General features: G+C 42.5%; 1 protein-coding gene across 2 annotated transcripts in view; it reads right to left on the bottom strand.

The window, feature by feature from the left end:
- PIR (pirin) overlaps positions 1-22,921 on the bottom strand; it is an 81,639-nt gene that overhangs the window by 36,924 nt on the left and 21,794 nt on the right. For both annotated transcript variants that reach the window (XM_039873494.1, XM_039873504.1), the window contains exons 4-5: positions 18,545-18,628; positions 16,177-16,383 (exon numbers count right to left, since the gene is read on the bottom strand). In XM_039873494.1, the coding sequence (XP_039729428.1) occupies positions 16,177-16,383; positions 18,545-18,628 (291 nt within the window). The remainder of the gene's footprint in view (positions 1-16,176; positions 16,384-18,544; positions 18,629-22,921) is intronic.

Raw genomic sequence — 22,921 nt, 5'->3', positions numbered from 1 at the left:
GGTTCTCCTCCTGCCAATCATAAGGAAGAGGCTCAGTGGAGAAAACTTAACTCAGGACCCCCAACTAACAGAGGAAGATCTACTCCATAATGTATTCTTGTCATCATCAAGTACATCTCCCACAGGGCTTCCCAATCTCCTTATCTTCCACCATTTCCCTGCCCTCATGATCTGCTGGGCTTTGCACTGGAAAGAAAACCAATTAGCACAGACCCGTTCTCTCTGCCACTTACACCTTCACACACGCACACTCAAGAAACTCACTGCCACATCCCTTAGCCCCTGCATGGAGAACAGTACCTTTCTCTTTCCCTTGGAGATCGTAAGGCTTTCAAGAATTTAAAAGTAGATTTACCACATCATTTAAAGCAAACTCCCAACTCTCACTGTTTAGAATAGGCTGATGCTCTTCAACAAAATAAGTTTTCTGTCCTCAACCTAAAGCGCTCTGATTTCTGAATTCTTGATAATGTTAAAGAATTCTGATAAGAAGTGGGAAAGATTAGCTTCCATCCTCAATGCCAAAGGTATCAAGGGAAGGATTAAAACCTTGTAATCATATTTTGACATATACACAAAGGGAAAACAAGGAACTCTTAGGCAAAATGCCAATGACTCTGTATGGGGTAAGAGTTAGAGAGGGCCTTCTGTCAACCATAAAGGATTGTGGAAAATCCTTGAGCATCAAACTGTCCAGCTGACCAAGAATTTTGGGCAAAGCCGAAGTACCCTACAGTCCAGTCTCTACAGCATTCTTTTCCAAGCACCACTTTACTAAATAGTAACACTAGTCCCCTCTCCTTCCCGCATTTTTTTTAAGGGAGAAGTAGTAAGGAGAGGAGAGCTAAAGGGGAAGGGAATGTTACAGTCCTGAAATGTGACCACAGACATGTTAACTGTGAAACTGGACTTTGATTTCTTCACCCTTTGAGTCAGCATTCTTGACTGAAGTTGGGTTACAGATGTTCTAATTTTTTGGAAAATTAAAAACAGAGAAAGAACAAATGGTCATTTCTTGTATGACCAATCCATCCATAATCCTACAAAGGTAACAGTGCGATAAAACCACAAATGACCCCCAGATATGCCAACAGGGAGCTTTCCTATCCGTTATCACCCCTCCATGGGTAACATGTTCCAAGGTTTCGTCAACAAATCTATTAACCGATGCTAGAATATTCTTCCTAGGACTTTATGATATTTTTAATCTCTATTAGTTACATTTAGTATTTAGTAAGATGTTTTTATGAGTTGTTGCAAGAAAGTGCATCAAGATGAGAAACTATTGACAAAGATCAGATTCCATAGAGCTCTGGAGACTGATACCTTTGTACAGATACAATTAAGGAGGAATTTATTATGGCACAGGGCTTCTCCTGTGTGATCGTTTGCAGGATGTTCTCACACGGTCGGGGGTGTCTGCTTATACAGACCTGTCCCTGAAGGTACCCTTTTGGTGTAGAAAGAGAGGTTCATTCTGAAGTTCACTTCTGTGAAAATAAGCTAAGGCATTCTCAAACTGGAGAGAAGACACACTCAGCAAGTTTATGTGCAAGCGCTGCTTGGCGTGATAAGGCAGCGGTGCTGTGCGAATAAAATTTGGCAAAATCGGGAAACCCAAGTTTGGGTCTAGGTTCCCTCCACAAGGAGCTGTGTGACCTTGGGAAAGACTCTTTGCCTAGTTGGGTTGCAGTGTTCTCATTTGCAAAGTGGTTGGGTTAGAGAGCTGATTGCATGTCCATGGCTGCCTGACATTCTGATTCCAAGGGAAGTGTCAAAAGAAACAAGAAGAGTAGGTCTTGATCAGCTCTGGAAAGCACCTCATACCATCAGGAATTCTAGATTCATGCTGCCCTAAGGACTTCGTTCAAATCTCAATACCCCATGACAGCAACTGAAGAGCTGAAATGAATGGAAAGTTTCTTGTCCAGAGATGGCCCCTGTGTAGGAGGCAAAAATGGCCCCTTGTTGTTTACTTCTTCACAGCAGGCCAAAGACAGCTGCAACCTAATTCGAATTCTCACACATCCAATCGCTTTAAATATATTCCAAATAAACATACTTTAGCCATTTTGAGCCTACCTACTTTACATACCCTGTGAAACTGCACCCAACATCTGCTAGCCCTTGCCCGATTCCTCTTTTGGACAGTGGTTTAGTGCTACCGTCTCTGGAAGATCTCCAACTGTGCGGGGCTTCCCTTCTCATGCGACCTTGTCCAAGCACCACTCAAATAAAGCTTGTGTGTTACCACCTTTCATGAGCCGGTCTCCTCCTTGATCGACCTTCAAATCTACAAAATTACTACACCAAGCCATCGAAGTAAAAAGTACTAAGACAAAGAGGCTCCAAAAGAATCAAATCTGGCCTTCCATCTACCCACACACGAGAAGAGAGAAGGTTCCCTACTATTCAGCAACAGCTCTGAGAAACAGAAGAGGTGACCAAATCTGCTGATGGGCTGGAGACTTACGGAAGGGTCAGTACTTATCCCCCGGCTGGGGCAGGGAATGGTTCATGGATTCCTGGGCAAGTAAGAGATGCTCAGCTCCTGAGCAAAATTACAGATGGGTCGAGAATTTCCTCTGAACCCTTCAGTAGCCATCTCTCCTCTTAAGCCCTCTCCGTCTTTAATGTTTCCAGGAATAAAAACTGCTAATCTCACTATGCTTCAGCACCACCCCCCACCACCACCACCAATTAGGTTGTTGTGAGAATCTGAATGGACACATTTTATGAGTCTCCTCAGAGTCTGTCAGCCTGACTAGCTCCTGAGCCATTGGCCACTTACGGAGACGCCTAGGTGTCATCGCTGTTACCGTCTGCAGCTGCCTCGGCCCCTTCCTGACTGCAGAGTTCTGTATGGCTACGATTGTCCCCACAGTGACGGGAGATACAGCAGCTCCAGCTCCTGGGCTACCTTCACCTGGCAGACTCCTGAGGCTCTGGATCCTCACCCAGACTGAAATAAAAACTCAAGCTACCGGAAGTGATATGTAGCCTCCTCGGAAGCTGCCTGAGGTGGCTGGGCGTCACAATCCAGAACGGCACACCATTAGTCCCCATGGGGCAAACTTTGACTAAAAAGGGATAGAAGCTATGGGATGACAGAAAAATTCTTCCTATTTCTTGTTCCATTAGAAAGCCCTGAGGTACGGTTTTCTGAACAGGCATCCTACACCATCAAGTACCTGCCTCGTTTCCCTTCTCCCTCAGTCTCGCTGCCCTGGGATTGTACCTAAGACCAGCCTTAGGCTCTGTTTTCCAGGGAACCCCATTAAATCAGGAGTAAAAGAACTGATAAATATAAAGCACTCGGAACTTCACTGTCCAGGACAGTTGCCCGTAGCCATAAGAGGCTACTGAGCACATGAAATGTGCCCAGTGTGAACTGAGATGTGCTGTAAATATAAATTACACACTAGATTTCAAAGACTTGGTACCAAAATATGCAAAATATTATAATTTTATATTATGTTGAAATCATCATAGTTTAGATAATTGGGTTGAAGTATATCATGAAAATTTATTTCACCTGTTCCTTTTTACTTTTTCAAATGTGTCTACTGAAAAAATGTAAATTATATATTGCTCCCATTATATTTTCATTGGACAGATCTGGCTTAGAATTTAGTTAACTTGATAAGCCCACGAAAGATGCTGGCCATTTCCCTTCCCAAGAAGTTCTAGAGATTTGCTATCAAAAAAGCCTAATGATAAAAGAGAATGTTGGAGCAGAAAGGGATACAGATACGGAAAAGAAAGCAAATATTTTTAAGTACCCTCTACGTCACTAGGCACATTACATACCATACAAATAATTCAGACTATTCGTTAGTATCCCTATGTGGCAGATAAGGAAATAAAGGTTCAAAAATAATTTTCCCACGATCACAGATGCAGTATACAACAGAGCTGAAATCTGGACCCAGGTCTTCTTGATTCCACAGTCCATGCTCTTTTCAATCTATCGTACTGTCAGAGGATAGCTTTTATAATGGTATAGTTTTCATAATGTAACTGAGATTTTTTTGGCATGTGTCAGGTCTTCCTAGAATCTCTTAAATCACCCACATAGGAGGTCAACTAATTAAGCAAGTTAAAAGCTGTTGCTGAACACAAACCATTCTCTCTCTCTCTCTCCCCTCTCTCCCTCCCTCTCCCTCTCTCTGGATGAATGGAAGGGAATTCAACTGATCACACATCATGGTCCATGGCACACGGTCATCATACATCCATGAGAGCCCCTCTTGTTTTGCATTTTTTCTCCATCATCCCCAATCTCAATCCCATTCTCCCACTGGCTAACAGTCAAGCATACATAATAAACATCCTTCCAATCGACCCTTTGTATGCCTATTTAGATATATAGGCGTCCTTGAAAATTAAGTGGTATTGTGTGCAAAATGGCTTTCTTGTTGTGATTTATTCCACATCTCCTGAGATGTAATAACATAGATATAAGTAAATATAGTCCATTCCTTCTGGCAACTACATCATATCCCATCGCATATAACCAGCAGATTTTACTTATCTATTCCATAAGTGGTAAACACCTACATCATCTCTGACTCCTTTCTATCACTCATGGTGCTGGGATGACCACTGTCATATTTTTACTTCGTAGAGTTTTCTGGAGTAAATATCCAGGAGTGGAACTGCCATGGCGTACCCTACACGTAGTGTTAGTCTCACAAGGTAACGTCAGCTCGCTCTCCACACTGAATACAGTAACACTCGTCCATCATGCAGTTTCCATTTCTGCTCGTCTTTGACAATACCCAACTTCATAACTTTTGCCAACCAAGGGTGTCAAGTGGTAGCATATTATTTGCACTTACATTTCTCTGAATATCTTTAGTAGTCGGCTGGGGGATTTTCTTAAGACCTGGTGCCTGGAGTTGCCAGCAACACAAGCATCTAACTTTTCAAGAAGGCAGAAATGTCTGACCTCAGAGGGTGGAGGCACTACGGACGCCTGGCTTTGTTCTTCCAGCTATGTTAATGCTCTGGACTCACTAAGTTCATGAATTTCTGCAGATATAACTGCTCTAGAGCTTAGAGATTTGCTTGTGCAACAAAATCTCATGGAACTAGGGCTGGTATTGTGATAAATGTATCTCTTATTACCTTTTGGGACTATTTTTAAAGTGAGATAAATGAGAATTGGGGTGAAATGAATTCGAGTTTGGCAGTCCTGATGGAGCGACACCCAATCCAGGAGAAGCCACCCAGGCTATGGTGCTTATAAAGAAAATCTGTATGCTAAGCAAAGCAGAATTACAATTGGGTAAGGATGCTTTGGGACTTTATTTAAAACGTAATTTTTAATTTCTTTTGACTTGGTGTATAAGGGCAAGGAGTTCAGATCAGAGATTTAGATTTCTTTTTAGAAAATTTGATAATGAGAGAGATTCATGTTCACATACGGGATATCTTACATTTAGATGCTTTTTATGCTGTCACTAGGGCTTCTCACACACCTCTCAACATGGTTGGGAATAATTTGACTGGGAAATAGGATAAGGAGTGGATATGCAGTCTAGAATACAGATGTGCCTTGGTGTCAACTAGTGGAAACGCCCTCTGTACTCATTCGGACCCTTCTGGGGGTAAAATGTATCCCCGAGAGCAGAAGTTAGTTTGGGTGGGAGGAGGTCCACACTGATGAACTTCCCAGATGGGGGCAGTCACTGCTAAGTGTCAAATCCAATGACGCTGGTAGAAGAAAATGCTGGGGAATATTGAGGGAGCCTCCAGACACCTCCCTAATGTCTCCATGAGGCAAAACCAGCTGTTCCCTGCCTTCTTCACTCACCCCTGGGGGTGAAGGGATAGAAAAGGATGGCATCTGGTTGCTGAGGGTAATTCAAGGGACTGAGTATGCTCGGCTCACGCACTTCTGGGCTATTTCTCCCTCCCTCACCTCCTCCCCCTCTCCCTGTCCTTGTGCCATTAGGGAATAAGACCGCCTCTGAAAAAGAAGCCTAGGACTGTACAGCTCTGCCTGGACATGTTTAATAAAGTGGGAAACATATTAAGAAGCCCAAAAGTCGCGTGCTCTTACCCAGGTTTCACTGGGCAGTAAAGATGATATTTGGATCCCCATCTGGCCAACTCCTCAGAGTCTATCTCTCAATTCATTCTGAACTCTGAAGGGAAGAAAGGATAATTATCTTTCGGTCTTCGTTTCCAATGAAATATCTCCATTTGATTTCTACCCAATTCTAAGTCCTCTTCTGCTTTTGTCTGGCTGACTTGACAGACGGTCAGTTAAAACCTATGAAAACATTTAATCACAGTTACCGGGAACTCTCGCTCAAAACTTCTTTTGGATTGACCAGTAACAGATGGCCTTAAATCAGTATCTGATGCTGGAAAAATCTACCAGCCAAGTGTCCTGGTAGTTACTCAGAGATATTCGAAGTCTCCAGGGCAGACAAAGACGTAGGTGGGTACTGACTCCTGACAAGAAGAGCTGCTGCAGCCACACCTGGAAGCTGCTGGGAAAAGAATCTGGCCAGGAGGAATCAACTGGCACAACCCCCATTTGGCGGTAGTGATGGTATGGGGGTCCGCAGGAAAACCCTCTAGTGAAGAAAGGATGGAGAGGCACAAAAATCAATGCTAAAGGACCCAAGATGGAGTAGAAAAGGTGTCGCGTTATTTTTCTTCCTCCTTTTCACGGCCCAGCCCTCCCTCCCACTCTCTTGCAGATCGTTCTTATAATCAGGGACTAGCAGAAGGGGGAGGAGGTAGCCAGCATTATTCTCAGAGCCTAGAAATGTGATGAAAACTGACTATAGGCAGTCGTTTGAAGGTGGTGGGGAAGAAGAGCCTTGTTCTGGACTTCTAAAAAGATGCATTTAAATATTTCTAGTTGCTATTTTTAGATGAACCAGGAAGGAAAAATTTTGGCTATGACGTTAAAAATGGCTACCATGTTAAAAAATGGCCATCTATATGGAAGCTAAGAGAACAAGAGAGCGTTAAGGTTTCATGAAAAAGAGGCAAATTATCATCATTTTATTCTTGATCCTGGACAGGCTGGACCTTAATCAATTCCTTCTAGGTTCCAAATGTAAGACCTATCCTCTCAACATGGACGCCCCCCCTAGATAGTGACATGAGAGCATGGTATCTTTAGCATTTTGCATGTTTTAGTTTTGTTCGCTCACAGAGAGAGATAAAAGGCAGAGGAGGCGGAAGAGCATTTAATCCTGGTGAAACATTATTGGTATATCCGAGATATTTCTAAAAACAAAAGAGAAAAAAATTGAAACGTTAAGAAATAGAGAGAAATCACCAGAAAACTTTACATTGTAGAGATGATAACTTTTCCAATTTTCATGCTTAAGAGAATGAAGACATGTGTTGAAGGCCTTCTAAAACACTGAGCTTCCCTCGTGGACACTGTCACGCCTGTATGGAGAAACACATAGAAGCATCTCTATGGTTTCATGCTGTCTCCACTGCAGTCTAGACTCCTTCCACCCTTCTTTGCCAGGTCAGCTGGCTCCCTTAGACTTAGGCCTGCTTTTCCCGAACCTCTGGACAGGGCCGAGTCTATCTATCCTTCTTTCCCCTAAACTCACCATGTTTACTAGTCTGGTGACTGACCACAGTATAGTAGTGTTAGCAGGTGATGTGTCTGTCCTTTTGACTGTGCCCTGCAGGCTCCCTGATTTTTTTTTTTTCATCTTTTTCCTCACATCTACACAGGACCTTGCACACAGCTGGTCCTCAGTACATGTTTGCTGAGCTTAACCGAACTATAATGGCATAGATACCCTTCTAGGGAGTCCTTCCAATTCCCCATGGGCAGCGTGGAAGTCCTTTCGGGAATGGTGGGATCTCAGTTTCCTCATCTCATTTTACTAAGCCAAAGGACTGTTAACCAGCCCATGGATCTGCAAGGACTGGTGAAAAGGATTCTCTGTGGTTTTAAGACCACGACATGCTCCTCCTTTAATGGAGTAATCCCTATCAATGAGTTAGAGCCCATTTGATTGGAAAGTTTTAAGTTCCTATCTATCTCGGAGTACCCATACTGTCCACAGGAGCAGAATTCTTAATTAAGCTTCAAGTAATCAGGATATCTGACACTAAATTTTTCATTAAATTTTAGTGTGAATTTGGTCGAATTGCTCAATACATAATCCCAAGTATTTGTGCTTCCGTCGAAATAGTGTGTGAAGCTATCAACAGCATAGCTTTATATATGCCAGTAACAGTCCTCAAAATACTGACATCTATCTCATTGACATCCGCAAGAGCTCAGCTTTTATGCAACATGCAAGAGCCTCTGAAACTCCCTGAAGCTGTCCTGTACATTTCACTGTGGTTTGAGAAAATATGTAATGTGTTCTTAGGGAAAGACTATTTTATATCCTAAAAGTGCAAGCATTGACAAACATAGAAGTGATTGCACTGATATGTAAAAAGGCCACTCATCTTTACTGAAGGTGACACCTTGGTGTCTTAGAGCTTTCATTATTCTCTTGGTCAGAATTTCCCTAATTTGTAATCCTGATTACTACCAGGGCCAATGATATATGAATGGCACAGGATGTAACTTCTGGTTTAAAAGTGCACCTATCCGCTCTTCATTTACTGGCAGAAGAGGGCTTGTCAACACCACTGGAATGTACTTCCTAGGTGATTAGGTCAGCAGGGACATCTTGAAGGAATAAGAACATCTGGCAGCCTTTGTGCACACCAATAATGGCATTTCTAGGGTGAGTGGGTTGCCCTGGGCAAGAGCAAGCTTTTAGACAGCTGATCTGATCAGATGCTGACCAATGTTTATTTGAACATTCCTAACTGCAAATGAAGTGCCAACTATGGCTGCCTACCACAGGACAAGTCTTTGAAGTTGCTGAGTGCGTTTCTTTGGTGTCCTCCTGTTTACGAAACAAGACTTACGGACCTAATTGTGTCTATACTCAACCTTGAACCAGAACCAAGTTTTGCACTTGTCTGTGGAATGATACCGGTCGTGTGCTCGGGCTACGTGGTCTGTGTCGGGCAGGTCCTGCAGAACGAACCGCTTTGTGAAATTCCAGATGACACAGGACTGCACGCAGCATCCCTCTCTACCTTAACCTCAAACCACGTGATGGAAACCCCTGGGAGAGAGAGATGCAGGCACACACACACACACAACCAACATCAGCCTCAGGCAAATTCCAGGAGTGCACCAACTTGGTCTGGATTTGCCTCCAGCCCAATTTTTGGAGTCATTTCCTTTTGCCCTGTCGCAACCCCACCGGGATCTGGTTGCCTATGCAGCCCCCATCACGATCTCTAAATAGTTACTATATTCCCCACTATCCAAGCCTCTTATACAAGGCATTGTAAGACACGAGCCCTGGCCCCATTTCTTTTCTTTATTTCCCTCCATCCATCCACACAAGCAAAACCAATTCTCCCTCCTCTGGACTACCGTGAAAGCTTTACACACTGCCGTTTTAGCGTTTCTCATATCACATTATACTTCCGACGTTGGCCAGTTTCTCTCCTCAGCTAGATTGTGACCTTATTTGATGATAATGGTCGTGTCTTATTCACATCGTATCTCCAGAGCACACCGCATGATGTGCACGCAGCAGGTGCCTAAGGATCGAATGAATAGAGCTCATAGAGAAATAGGACACACGCATAAATAACTGCCGGTCTCAAAATCTCATGAGCTGTGAAGACAGATGGCTGTGCGCATCTAGGGTGAGAAGGTTTCACCAAAGAGAGGGCATGCAGGTGAGACCTAGGTGAACAAGAGTAGCAAGGAGATGGAAATGACGAAATCCTCAACCTCGCATTTTTATAGGGCTTTACACTTTACAATATCCTTTTTCCCAAATGTTCTGTTTTCCCCATGCCCTGTGCCAAAGGGAGAGCAGGTATCGGCATACCTCCTTTCCTCTGTCCTCACACCCACCCGTTAAAATACATTTACTTAAGGTCACGAAAGAGAAATTCAGCCAGAATTCATTTGGTGATTGCGAATTTCTTAGGTGAGACATTTTTTTTTTTAGCATTCCTCACAGGCTCTAATTAAACATCGACCATAAAAGAAAAATCAATGGAAATGAAAAACAGAGGAAAATGAAGTTATCGGAAAGAAACATAAAATTACGTTGTTAAAAATCTTGAATTCCTAAAATGATCAAACATATTATTAGGTTTCGAGAAACTGCCTTAGAAGTGATGGCCATTCATTTTTTTTAAATGTCCATTTAATATCTGACGTAACATTAAATATTACAGTATTTTTCTTAGCTCGTTTATATTTTTACTTATTCTTCTTACACTGAAAATCTTGATTCCAAAAAAATGAACGAAGTTACTCATTTGTTTCATTTCACAATATACACAAAACTGTTTTAAAATTGCAATGCCAACACTAACAATAAAACTATGAAGTTTTTAAATTTTGTGCCGTTCTTTTTGTCTTCAGAATGTATCCCACTAAAATGTACAGTCAGAGAACTATGTTCAAAAGATCTTAAAATAAATATTTTCTCTCTGTTGTTAAACTGCTGATATCTTTACACAAATGTTAGGTTCTTCATTTGTTTTCGTTTGTTCAATTTTAGATTTGGGTTTTTTCTTTTCTGGTTTAACTTGATGTTTTAAATATGTAAACATTTCCATCTTCCAAAATTAAAAATAAAAAGGCGCACTGAAAGAAGTCTCAGCTCCATCCTTACCTCACCCCTCAGCCCAAAAGGAACGTTTTTAAAATCTTGAGTTTTTAAGTCTATCACAGAGCACTCTGATTTATAAATAAAATAAATTAACAGGCCTTTGGAAGGGAGGATTATTTTTCTGAGCAAGTGTTGTTTTCTCTCCCTTGCTCTTTGGGACAGCTGGAGCCTGTTATCTCAAGCTCCCTTTGTCAAAATCCCACTGCCCCCGCCCACACAACCTCTGCCATTAGGAGACTATCCATCATTCTTTTTCTAGCTAGACCCATGAACTTGCCGGAATACTTCAAAGGCAAAAAGGGGTAGGGGGAGTGTGTCTCTGCTACCTGTTTTCATGATTAAATAGTTTTTTTTAATGCTACTTTGAGAAGGTATTCTTCTGAGCTTGAGAAGGAAAGAGAGGCCTCCAGTGGCAGGGGGGGCCAGCTGTCCCCACATCACAAAGTAAACAGAAGCAAACTCAGACGCAGGTGAGGGGAGGAGCTGAGAATTTGGGATCGAATGGAAAGTCAGCAAGATCCCTTTAAAATATGCCCGACACAATCAAAGAATTCTAATTTCCCCTGAGATAGAGAAATAGGTACAATGCAAAAATGTTCTAGGTTTACTGTCCAGTATTATGATTGTCCAAAAACCCACTGCCATTTGGACATGCTATAAGAGTATTTCCCTGAGAGTCACATAAACTATATTTTTAAAATCAAACTAAGGTAGACGGGATACTGACAAAACTATATATTGGTGAGAATGTTATTATTTCAAATGTTATTCTGCCCTTAAAATGTCCTGGATGAAAACAAAAGCTGGAAATGTGGTTTTCGCTCTAGTTTCTCTCTAGTTCTGGTCTAGGGAAAAATGTCTCTGTGCGCCAGTGGCCTGCCACAGCCTAAAGATTCCATCAGCTCTCTGAATCGGAGGTGACAACCCCAGACTCAGTTATAGATCTTGTGCTAACCCATAACCAACACAGGCTGCTTAGTGGGCAGGTTGCTTTTTGGCTTGAGAGAGAATTGCTCGAGGGGCATGGGGTCTTTCAATGCCTGTGGGGGTGGGGGTAGGGAACTGTCGAAAGGTGCGATGTCCCCCACTCGAGATCAAGGAATGCCGCAAAACCCCACAGGAAAGATTCTAAGACACTTGCCAGTGGATCCCCGAAAGAGAAACACGAGCTGCCAAACCTCTGCTCGCCATTGTTTCCACTACTTGAATTGAAGAAACCTGCGAGGAACAATTTGGGTCTTGCAAAACAGCCTAGTATTCATATTTAAAGAAAAAATTATCAATCCGGTTTTTATTTCTCTACTTCCTAATTCCATAATTGCTTTATTTTATTTTAAAATATAGTTTAGCTACCTTTACTGTTCTCTCAACTCTTTAGCTAATTCATATTACGCTTACTGCAGTTATTCCTAATCTCTGTATTGTCTTATCTTCTTACTACTTTACCCTAGTTTCTCTTATTCCAACATTCATTTATGTTTTAATGATTTCACTTAGGCACTCTGAAAATATTGAATGGTTGTCTTTATGTATCAGGCACTGTTTCAGTGCTGGGGGTACTATGGCAACCAAGATCTGACTGAATTACATGAGATGCTTGGCAAACTCTTTTGGAAACTGAATTTTTGAACTTTGGGTTATCATCCAATACATGAATAGACAGTCTGTCCATCAGAAGGAAGATTCTTTTGTTACATCTGCAGGCCGCATGAACACTGTACAAAGCTTTTGCAAAGAGGTAAAAAGAACACACTTACAGAAGGTTTTCTTTAAGTTCTTTACACGTATTAACCAATTTAATCTTCCCAATGACCCTCTGGATCACTGTAATCCTCTCCATTTTGCAGATGAGAACACTGAGCGCAACGGGCTTAAGTGACTTCTTTAAAGTTAGTGGTGGAGTTGGCCTTGAACCCAGGCAGTCTGGCTCCAGACTGCCTTTTTTTTTTTTTTTGACCCCAATGGGACTGAGGTCTTCTTAAAGTTTGCTTCTGACATAATGGAATTTAAAACAGCAGGAGGCAAGTAGAGGCGTTTGTTGGAAAAAGAATCATGTTCCAGAGAGAACTGGCAATAAATATTGCTGATTGGCTGCCTGATAAGGATGAAATGGGGTTTGGAGAATTTCATACTCTCATGAAATAAACATGTGATGTTGACCTTCCAAAAGTGACAGAAACTATTCAAAGTATCCCATTTTTATCATTTCCCTCTTTCGGCCTTCCCTTTAGACCATGCTATTCTGGCAGAATCTTGCTCAAAATTGGCGATGGCCTCCCAAGGGCTGACACATCTAAACTGAGAAACAAGAACACATCCACCTTTGGGAATATCAAAAGGACAGTTGAGTTGCTTGCAAAAACTTATAGCATCTTGCACAAAACCCTCTTACCTTTTTCGTAGATGTAGGAACTAAAGTCCGGAAAAGTTAAATAAGATTTGCCCAAAGCCACAGGGGTCGACCCTCACAACTTCTATAGGCGCATAATCTGGCCTTCACAACGAGTAATCCCCCGAGTCTTGGAGCCATGGACATTAAACACATTACAAACAGTGGTCCCTGGACCGCAGCCTCGGCATCACCTAGGAGCGGTTAGATGCTGCTGTCTTTTCTTCAGAGCAGGTTATTGTCACAAATCCCAGCAAGCCCCTTTGCATAGACAGAAAACATAAATCTCAGCCCAGCTCCTGCCCAAGTTAACACGAAGCGGTCAAAATAATAATAGCAACAGCTACTACTTATGAGGTGCTTACAATGTGTATGGCGTCTTTTTGATACCTTAATATATTAAAAAACCTCAGTCCTAACAGCAACCCTATTTTATGGATGAAGATGCTGAAGCACAGAGAGGTTAAGTGGCTTGCTCAAGGCCACACGGCTAGTTCATGGTGGGGATTCTGATCCAGGCCATCTGTCACCAGAGTCTATACTGGTCCACACAGCAGCATACTGCCTCTAAAAATTCAAATTAATGCTAACCACGGTTCCAAGAGTTCTTTATTAAAATGCTCTCATAAATAAAAACTGACCATTGACTTAGGAAGATGTAATGCGATTCAGAGGTTTTACTAGACAAAAATAAAAAACGGAGGCCAGCAGCTACTAAGACATTATTCTACAAAGTTAAAACATTACAGGTTGCCAGGACCTTCATCTAGAGAACCTAAATTAAGTAAACTTAGGGATGTGGGAGGGAAGTTTATCTTCCCTTTAGACAAGTTTCAGAAACATTGCACTAAATCAATATTTCACTACAATGTCCTGGAAGAAACACTGCTGGGAAATGATTGTCCTGTCGATCACTGCTCACAGAGCAGCCTCTTCTAGAGAATTCCCAAACGCAGATTAGCATAATAAAGGTTCTTAAAGGTAAAAAAGAAAAACATTAGCTCTGGTCTCTAATTCTTGGTTGTGACTGCAAGACCATGTGATCTGCTGCTTGGAAGTGCTTTCAAATGCCCTTCTGCCTGTAAGTGGAGTCAGCTCCGACATTAAAATTGCATTGTTTTCTAAAAATGAGAAGCAGTTGTGATATTGCTGACTTGGCTGACCTATTAAAGCGGTGGTCTCGTTTTGGTTTTAGCTGCAGACAGCTCAGTGCTTTTTGTAAAGGAAATCTGAGGGACAATTACACAAAGCCTTGTGCTTTGGCTGAAGTAGAGGGGGGAAATCTCTCGATATGTCCCTAGAACCTTAGGGTCCTAGAAATAGAGTGAAGAGCCCCATAGGAAACAGTGAGCCGCTTCTCGGCTGCACAAATTCAACTGTCATTACACCTCCCTGCCTGACTGCACACCCAGCCACGTCCTTCGCCTTATACCGGGAAGCCCCGCACGATCCGAACTCTCCTCGGTGGCACTGAATGGGAGGAAACTTACCATCCAGCTGAAAGGGCGTCACCCAGTGCTGGTGAAACAGATCTGGGTCACAGAAACAATGAAAGGTCACATTTCCAACTACAAAGTACTAAGCCATAGGCCAGGGGGGGCCTAGAGAGCAGGCTTAAAAGGGAGCACATTTTGATCCTTTTTTTTCTTCAATTAATTCTCTTTGCACTGGCAACACAAAGCAAAATAATGCACACACCTAGGCCTGGTACAGCCAAAGAACTGTGGTTATAGTGCCGGAAATATAAAACCAGGTAGGTCCCAACCAATAATCATAACCACTGTTACCCATAAAATGCCTCCTCCCCTCCAGAGTCCCTGGCTAGCAGCTCCTGCCATTATCCCTGTGGCTAAACAAAATTCCCATGGATATAAATTACTACATAAAAATTACTACATAAAAGTGCTGGTTGCCCACAGAGAGGATGGCAAAGTGGTTCCCAATTTGTTGATGCCGTCATCGCCAGGTGGCAGGGATCATGTGGAAGTGGTTATCGAGGCCCCTTCCAGATCCTCTCAGATCCCTTTAAACCATTTTTTTGCCCCCCCCCACCCCAAACTCAACGGCCATCAGTGATGACGTGGGGCAGAGGAGTACGAAAGCCTAGCTCCCTCGCCCTGGGTGGGCCGGGACAACTCAGGAGGCAGAATGATCCTCTAGAGTCCCCTCCATTCTCCCAGGGACTTTGCCTAAGAAGACACCTTTGCTTGGTTCCCTGGCCTTCCCTGTCCTGGTTCCTTATTCTGTTCCCCTTCGGGCACGTCCTTTAAAATCACTTGCACGTGAAATCTCATCTTGGAGTCTGACTCTGGGAAACCGCGCCTAAGAAACTATCTCACCCAGCTCACTTCCCAGCTGGCAGGTACCTCCAACCACACACCATGAGGAGCTCGGTCTCCCCAGCAGCTGTTCTGGTGTGCAGTTAACAGAGGACTTCCGGACCTTTTCCTACCACAAATCTGTCTGTGATCTTTAGCCTGGATTGATTTTATTTGATTAAAAAGGGGGGACCCTAAACTGAAATATTATGAGGTCTCATTTGATAAGAATGTATAGGGCATGGCATGTATGGGATAAATAAATGTCGAAATTCATTTAAAACAACGTTTCTATGATGTAGTAGTGTGCTTTCCTTACCAGCTAAATTGGGCATAGATAATTTAAATAAATCTTCAGGGAGCGAAGTTGGTTTTGTTTTTTGTTTATTTCTTAAAGTTGGTGACTTTACAGTTGCAAGGAGGTAGAAAATTGTACTATAAGCAAAAGGAAAGAGGCTAAATCTGCACATATATTAAGATATGCCTTGAAAATTGCTTTTTGACCAAATTTTTAAGGTGAGCTTCCTTTCCTATAATTTTTCTAACTCTCTTGGTTTGCATGTGGCACAAAAAAAACTTCTGGATTCCCTCAGATTCCACTGATTCTGACACCTAGGAAGCAAGTCCATCCCATGGGACATGAACTGTGATAGATCCAGCGAGAGCTGACAACCCAGATGGTGCCACCAGAGTCTATACTGGTCCACACAGCATATGTCACTGACCACCTCAGTTTTCACAAGCACACAGCAGCATGTCTTACCTTTATTCCCAGGGCTTCTCCTGAAATGACAGCAACTGTCACACCATCCTTACTGGGTTTAGGGATTTCTTCACTTTTCAGTTCCTGGTACTGTGGCTCCACCATCTTCTCTGAGCTCCTCAAATTAACCCACAGTTGTAAGCCATGGGCTGGCTCCTCTGAGCATGGCATCTCAGCATGCAGAATGCCCCGACCTGCAGTCATCCACTGCAAACACCAAACCAACAAGAGGGACATGTAACCCAGCCTCAAACAAGTCTGCATGGGGGACGATTACGACACGGTACCTGAGTAAGGCACCTTACAAGTGATTTTTTTCACAGTCCCTGGGCTTCATGAGGAATAATAAAAGAACAATGGAAACCACTGAAACCCTCTGCAGTGTTCCCAATGCGTCCCATGCCTCACATTTGAAATCAAAGCGTCAGATCTGAAATTCACACAAATAGAAGAGGCTTCTCTTTGGTATCCCTGAGTCTTTGCTTGAACACCAAAATGGGGAGATGCAGGCAGACGGCATATTGGGGAGTGCTATCGGGAGCACCTTAAAAAATGAAAAAAGCAGGGCTGGGCAGGGAAAGAAGGCAGCCGGCAATGCAGTTACCATGGAGGCCTTGGCCAATCCAATAGGGAGATCTGGAGTTGGATGAACTTCCAGAATTGTCCTAAATTGAGATGAGGTGGCCAGGCTACTTTATCCCCACATCGGCAAACCAGTGACTAGGCCACTCCACCCCCCAGGAGGGAGCGCAACCTTGGGAGAGGCAGCTCCTGCTGCAGAAGGCAGTGCCCAGAGTGGGAAGCAGCTGTGAGCCATTAGCAGCCAATATTCACAGCAGCTGGAGGATACGTACATGGGCCTAAAGATACACACGAAGGCCCACACTATCCACTACACCAGAGGTCCCCAACTACCGGTCTGCAGTTCTGGTCCGTGGCTTGTTAGGAACTGGGCTGCACAGGAAGGAGGTGAGCAGCGGGCAAGCAAGAAAAGCTTCATCCGTATTTGCAGCCGCTCCCCAGCGCTAGCATCACCGCCTCAGCTCCGCCTCAGATCATCAGGCGTTAGATTCTCAAGGAGCACCGGTCCCTGGTGCCAAAGAGGTTGGGGACCACTGCTCTACACCATGGATGGGTGACTGCAGTCTCTGCTTGCTCAATTCTGGTAATGGAGCCCTCACTACTTGGAGAAACAGTTATTACTTCCACTGCTGTGCAGATTCTTAAAGCATTCATTTATTTCTTTATTAAGAGAATATTAGGGGGCCAGTCCCAGACAATAACCTCGGGATGAAAGGAGGGAACATGATGGATAGGCTTCCTGCCTAACTTAGCGTGGATTCTCCCACAGAAGATCCTGAGACAATGACATCAGTGCAGGTATTTTATTGGGAAAGAGGTGCAGAAAGCACAACTAGGGAAGAGTTAGAGAAGAGTGAGCTAGGTAAGGGGAAAGCCATGAAGGGGGGTTAATGAGCAGGCTACATCTGGGGCTCCATCCCACTGGGATCCATGCAGATACACTTTAAAATTCCTGCACAGAGGGTATAAGAACCGCCACTTCTCTGGTCAGGACACAACTAGTGATCAAATCAACCTTTCTAGGCTATCTCTACTTTATGTTCTGCTCCAGAGTAAGGACACTGTTGACTTTAGGCCATAACTCTTTGTCCTTTTGCCTTTCTGCCTTTAAATTTCATGTCCACTGAAACACCATGAGTCAAATCTTTGCAGTTATCATTCCACCAAGTATGTCAATGATCCCAGAAAATAGCTGCTATAGAGTTTGGACTTATAAAACCAGCCAAGATGACCCAAGCATTTCCTGAAGACTTTTAATTCTCATACATCTCAGGTAAGACTAGGGTGGTGGCAGGGTTTGGGTCATTATCTTAAGTGAAACACCAACCCCTGCAAACAAGCTGGACGTAGTAAATTGTCTCAAATGCAGCAGAAAGGTCTAGAAAGATGAAGACTGAGACTGGTGCATGAATTTGGCAATTGGGACATCATCACCTGAACAGCTTCAGGAAAGGTTTGAGGGGTGGGAGGCTGCCGAGAGGCCAACCCTGGTTTCAGTGAGTGAAGGATGAAATGGAGGATAAGGAAATTCGATAGTCGGTCTTGATTACTCTTGAGAAAGACTAGGTAGGAGCTAAAAAGTGATTGAGGGGGTCAAGGGAAGTATGAGAGAGGAATACAAGAGACCCGTGCAGGTTTCCAGGCTGAGCGGAAGGGCCATAGAATGGAGAGGTCAAAAAATATGAGAGAGAAGAAGGAAAAGGCGAGTATACTGACAGTGGGTGAGGTCGAGCACGCACGCCCAAAGACCATTAAACCGTCAGCAATTCCTTGACCTTGGCCATACCTGCAGGTCTCCTGGGTTCAACACACCAACATGTCCACAGAAGTCTTCATGGGCCATGCTGCCCCCTTCCAGGAGGTAAGATATCTTTGAAAAAACAAGCAGAAGAAAAAGTAGGGTAGCTCTGAAGAGCTGTTCACTTTTTCCACAGAAAATGTGTTAAGGAAAGTTTTAGCAGCAGCCCAGCCCCCCAAGTTCTCAGGCCTTGGGCCTCTGACTGAATCACACACACACACACACACCCAGCTTTCTTGGCTCTCCAGCGTGCAGACGCAGGCAGATCATGAGACTTCTTCATCTCCATAATCACGTGAGCCAAGTCCTATAGAAATCTCCCCTTATGTCATCTCCATATATCCTATCGCTTCTCTTGCTCTCAAGAACCCTGACTAGATTTTAAATCTAAAACCCCCACCTGGGAATTGCTATAGTTATGGCGACAGTGCAGTATTGGCATGGAAATAGAAGAGACCCATTTGTACGGGAAATTAATATAGATAATAGCAATTTCAAATCAGTGGGGCAATAAATGGTATTGGAACAACTGACCGACCATATGAGAAGAGAGAGTAAGCCTCCACCATCTACAGAAACGTGTCCCAAATAGATGAAGGATTTAAATGTAAAAAATACACTTCTGAATTTAAACCTAAGGAAACAACACAAAATGTCCACACAAATCTGTTTATGCAATGTCTATTAGCATTATAATAATAGCGAAAAGGCAAGAACATTCTGGATGATGAGTTAATAGGGAACACTTAGCTAAATTATGGGATAGTTATGCAAGGGAATATTATGCGACTGTTAAAAAGTAATATATATTGCTATTTACTGACACAGAAAAAAATATCATTTAATCAAAAAAGCAGGTTACAGGAGAGTAATTTTATTTAAAGGAGTCCAATGCGACGATCTGTTTAAATGGGTTCATTTCAATAGCACTGCATCCAGTCACATCGGAGTATGCATGGAGATGCCCAGATGGACACACAGCAAAATGTGAACGGTAGTCATCTCCAGATGGTGGAATTGCAGCTACAATTTATTTTCCTTCCACTTTTCTGATAGTTTGGGTTTTTTGGAATTAGTAGTTCACTTTTTTAAAACGGAAACTTTTTTTTTTTTTTGGAAAAATATAAAGATGCCGCCTCTAATCAGTGAATGAAAATAACTGATGTGCTTTATTCTGCATAGAAACAGGTGAATATTTGTTTCCAGTTTTGGTGGACTGGGGCTGGACAGGAACGCAGCGAGGCACATGGGAAAACATTAACAATCAGAAGAATAACTCAATAGTACATGTGAAGACAACATAGCTAGCTCCGACTTTAACATGTTACTAGGTGGAAAAGACCTGGAAATTGTTACAGAAGGCGCTCAAGCCAAAACAGGAATTAAGCACTTAGGACCACATACGAAGCTTAAAAACTTAAGAGGACAAATAAAAAGCTTCCAAATTTCAAACAAACAGCCCGACTACCAGGAGCGATGTCTAGAATCGCTTTCCTTTTCCTGTTCTGCATGCATTTTTAATTAAAATAACTGCATAATAAAGGCGATTTTCATTCTGTTTGGGTTGAAGCTATCCTTTGGATTCTCAAAGGAGTCTCTTTTCAAATCATATTCTTTCCGTCCCCAAAGATTTTTCAATTATCCAAGCCTAGGGGCTTTCAAATTATTAATCATCTCAAAATATGTCAGGCAACTTTCAAAAGTAAATTGTGGTAAGCATGACTCATTTAAAGAGGAATATTTATGTAAACACGAAGAGATGTGTTTTCTTCTTCTTTGCAAATTTTATTTTAGAGAACAATTCCAACACTGTTTCCAAAAGAATGAAGAGACAGTTATCCCCCATTTCTTCCACTTTTGCAGTGTAGATATCTATTCTCTTTTCCCTGGTAATACAAAAGTAAACATCGTTTCTTCCATCCTGAATACTATATAAAACCTGATTTAGAGAAGTCTGGTCAATGAATCTTGCTGAGTCCATAATGCAAACGTTTTACTACTTAAAGCAAAAATACACTTACAGCCTTTGGGGGTAAAAATCAGAAACTAAGGAAACCACTGACTATTTTTTTTTTAACTTTTATTTATTTTTGCGAAAGTGCTATAAATGTTACACCGACAATTTAAGTATAAATGAATGCCCGGAAAGGATTTTTTCAAAAACTCGAGCAGTACTTTGAGAGTTGACACAATCCAGATGATATTTTAGGTCATTACATAATCGCAAACACCTGGAGAATTGCCGTGGGTGGTTGACAGATTTGAGAGTGTTATGTTTAAACTCAAGAGTTGCATCTGTCTAATTAGTAAGAAATGTGTAATGTGAAACAGGTGTTTTCTTCAAGGACTTGCCATCAGGCTTCCTGGTTCTGCTTTGTCCTTTGCTCCTAAACTTTTCATGGGTCTCTACTAAATAGTTCTGCTTCCTCGTCGGTTCTTATTTCTTTGAGTGTTTATATTTGGAACGAAAAAGACCCAAACTCATAACAGTAATGAAAGAAAAGTGTCACTGGCGATGTGAAATTTAGGAAAGGTGTACTTCAAAGAGGTATAAATTAATTCCGAAGAATCACAGCAGAAGATATAGTTTCTTTCTGACTGGTATTTAGAGTGCGATGACCTCATTTGCTATTACAGATACAAGACATTCCTTTAAGTAAAATGTGTGTTATAGATAAAACTATGTTTTCTTTTCATTTGCTCTAAAATGGTGGCTTTTTTTCTCTTGATGGCTGAGTAGGAAAAAGAGAAGGAAAAAAAAACCCATGAATTGAGGTCATGGCTGATAAGAGAGGCCAGCAAAGAACATATTGCATAGTAGAAGCAGCTAACTGATCTTCAAGGAGAGAAACATAATGTTTGAATCCATACAATTAAGAATCCAAGTTATTTTTTTTAAATGTTTGAATTACTTGAGCAATCACTAAGAAATCTGAAAAATCACCCCACTAAATTGACTCATCCAATCCCGGCTCCACATAAACACCATCACAAGTACCAAAAGGTGGTTTTAAGAAAAAAGGAAAAGATAACGATCATGGACTAGGTATTCGGTCAAAGGGCAAATTTAAATATTTTAAAGCTCTAATGGGTCATGCCTTGATATTTCCTGCCACAACCCTGCAGATGTGCCAATGCTTCAGGGACTCCTGCCACACTGCCCCCTACCGGCATGGCCCTGCCTCAGGGAACCAGTCAGGCTTTGGGGCCCTAGTTGGAATTTACCAGGTTTGAGATGTGGGGCAAAATCCATTAACTTCTTGGAGGCTCGGTTCTTCATGTAACAACATGGATGTAGGAGATGCACTCGCCGAGTGTGGGGTGATGTGTGCCAAGAACATGGCATGTAACAAGTGTTCAGTAAATTCTAGAATTAGTACATCTGCCACACTTCCAGGGGCAGAGTTCCTAATCATGGGTCATCCCTCAGGTCCTCACTCACGCTTCCTGGGATGAATTTCCCCAATATTCGCATGGTTTGCTTCCTCTCTTCATTCAGGCCTCTGTTCAAATGTCACCAAGAGAGGTGGCCCCAAGCATCTCATCGAATTGGTCAATCTGTTCTTTATCCTCCTATCTTGATTTCTTTCTTCTTCCTAGTCTTTTCACGAAGGCAGACTCTATTGTATAATTATTTGGTTATTCATGTATCTGTCTTTCCTAAGGGAATGTTACCATCCTGAAGATTAGAGCATATAGCTGGCACTGAAGATTTGGTGAATGAATGAATGAATGAATGAATGAATAGCAGCATCGTGTGTCTGTATAGCCTTTCAGCATTTACAAAGCATCTGATCCTGGGAATATATTATCATCTACATGTTATCAATGAAAACATGTGGCTTAGTGTGATTAAGGTTACACCATTAACAATAGCGGAGCAAGAACTTAACATTTTCAGTCTCTAAGAATAAAACTATGTCACTCTCCCATGCTGCCTCACAAATGCTGGTGCCGATCTGGCAGTAACGTATGCATTGTGAGCACAGTGCTTGCCTTCGGACAGGGATCCGATGGGAGCTGCAAGAGTGGCCAGGACTGCCGAATGTGAGGCGGGCTCTGGCAAACGGGCCGCCTCTAGCAAAGAAGGAGTCCTTATACTACCATACGCAGACAGAAAACTTAGACCTCGTGATTCCTGGGTGAAGTGGAGAACAGGTCGATGGAGGGACAAGCAGCCACAGGACTCTGAGATGACGCGATCGTGGGATTCCTCTTTGGTGTTGACACTGAAGAGTTCTACTCAACAACATTTAACTACACAGAAAATAACAACTGACTGAAAGGCAAGTTTCCTTTTATATTTTTCTATTGCTCCCGTACTCAAACGTCTTCCAAATCTACTAATTTTCTTTTCAGTCTGAG

The sequence above is a fragment of the Pteropus medius genome, unplaced genomic scaffold (genome assembly GCF_902729225.1).
Source record: "Pteropus medius unplaced genomic scaffold, Ma_sr-lr_union100, whole genome shotgun sequence".
Lineage (NCBI taxonomy): Eukaryota > Metazoa > Chordata > Mammalia > Chiroptera > Pteropodidae > Pteropus > Pteropus medius.
This window is presented reverse-complemented; position numbering and strand designations above follow the sequence as displayed.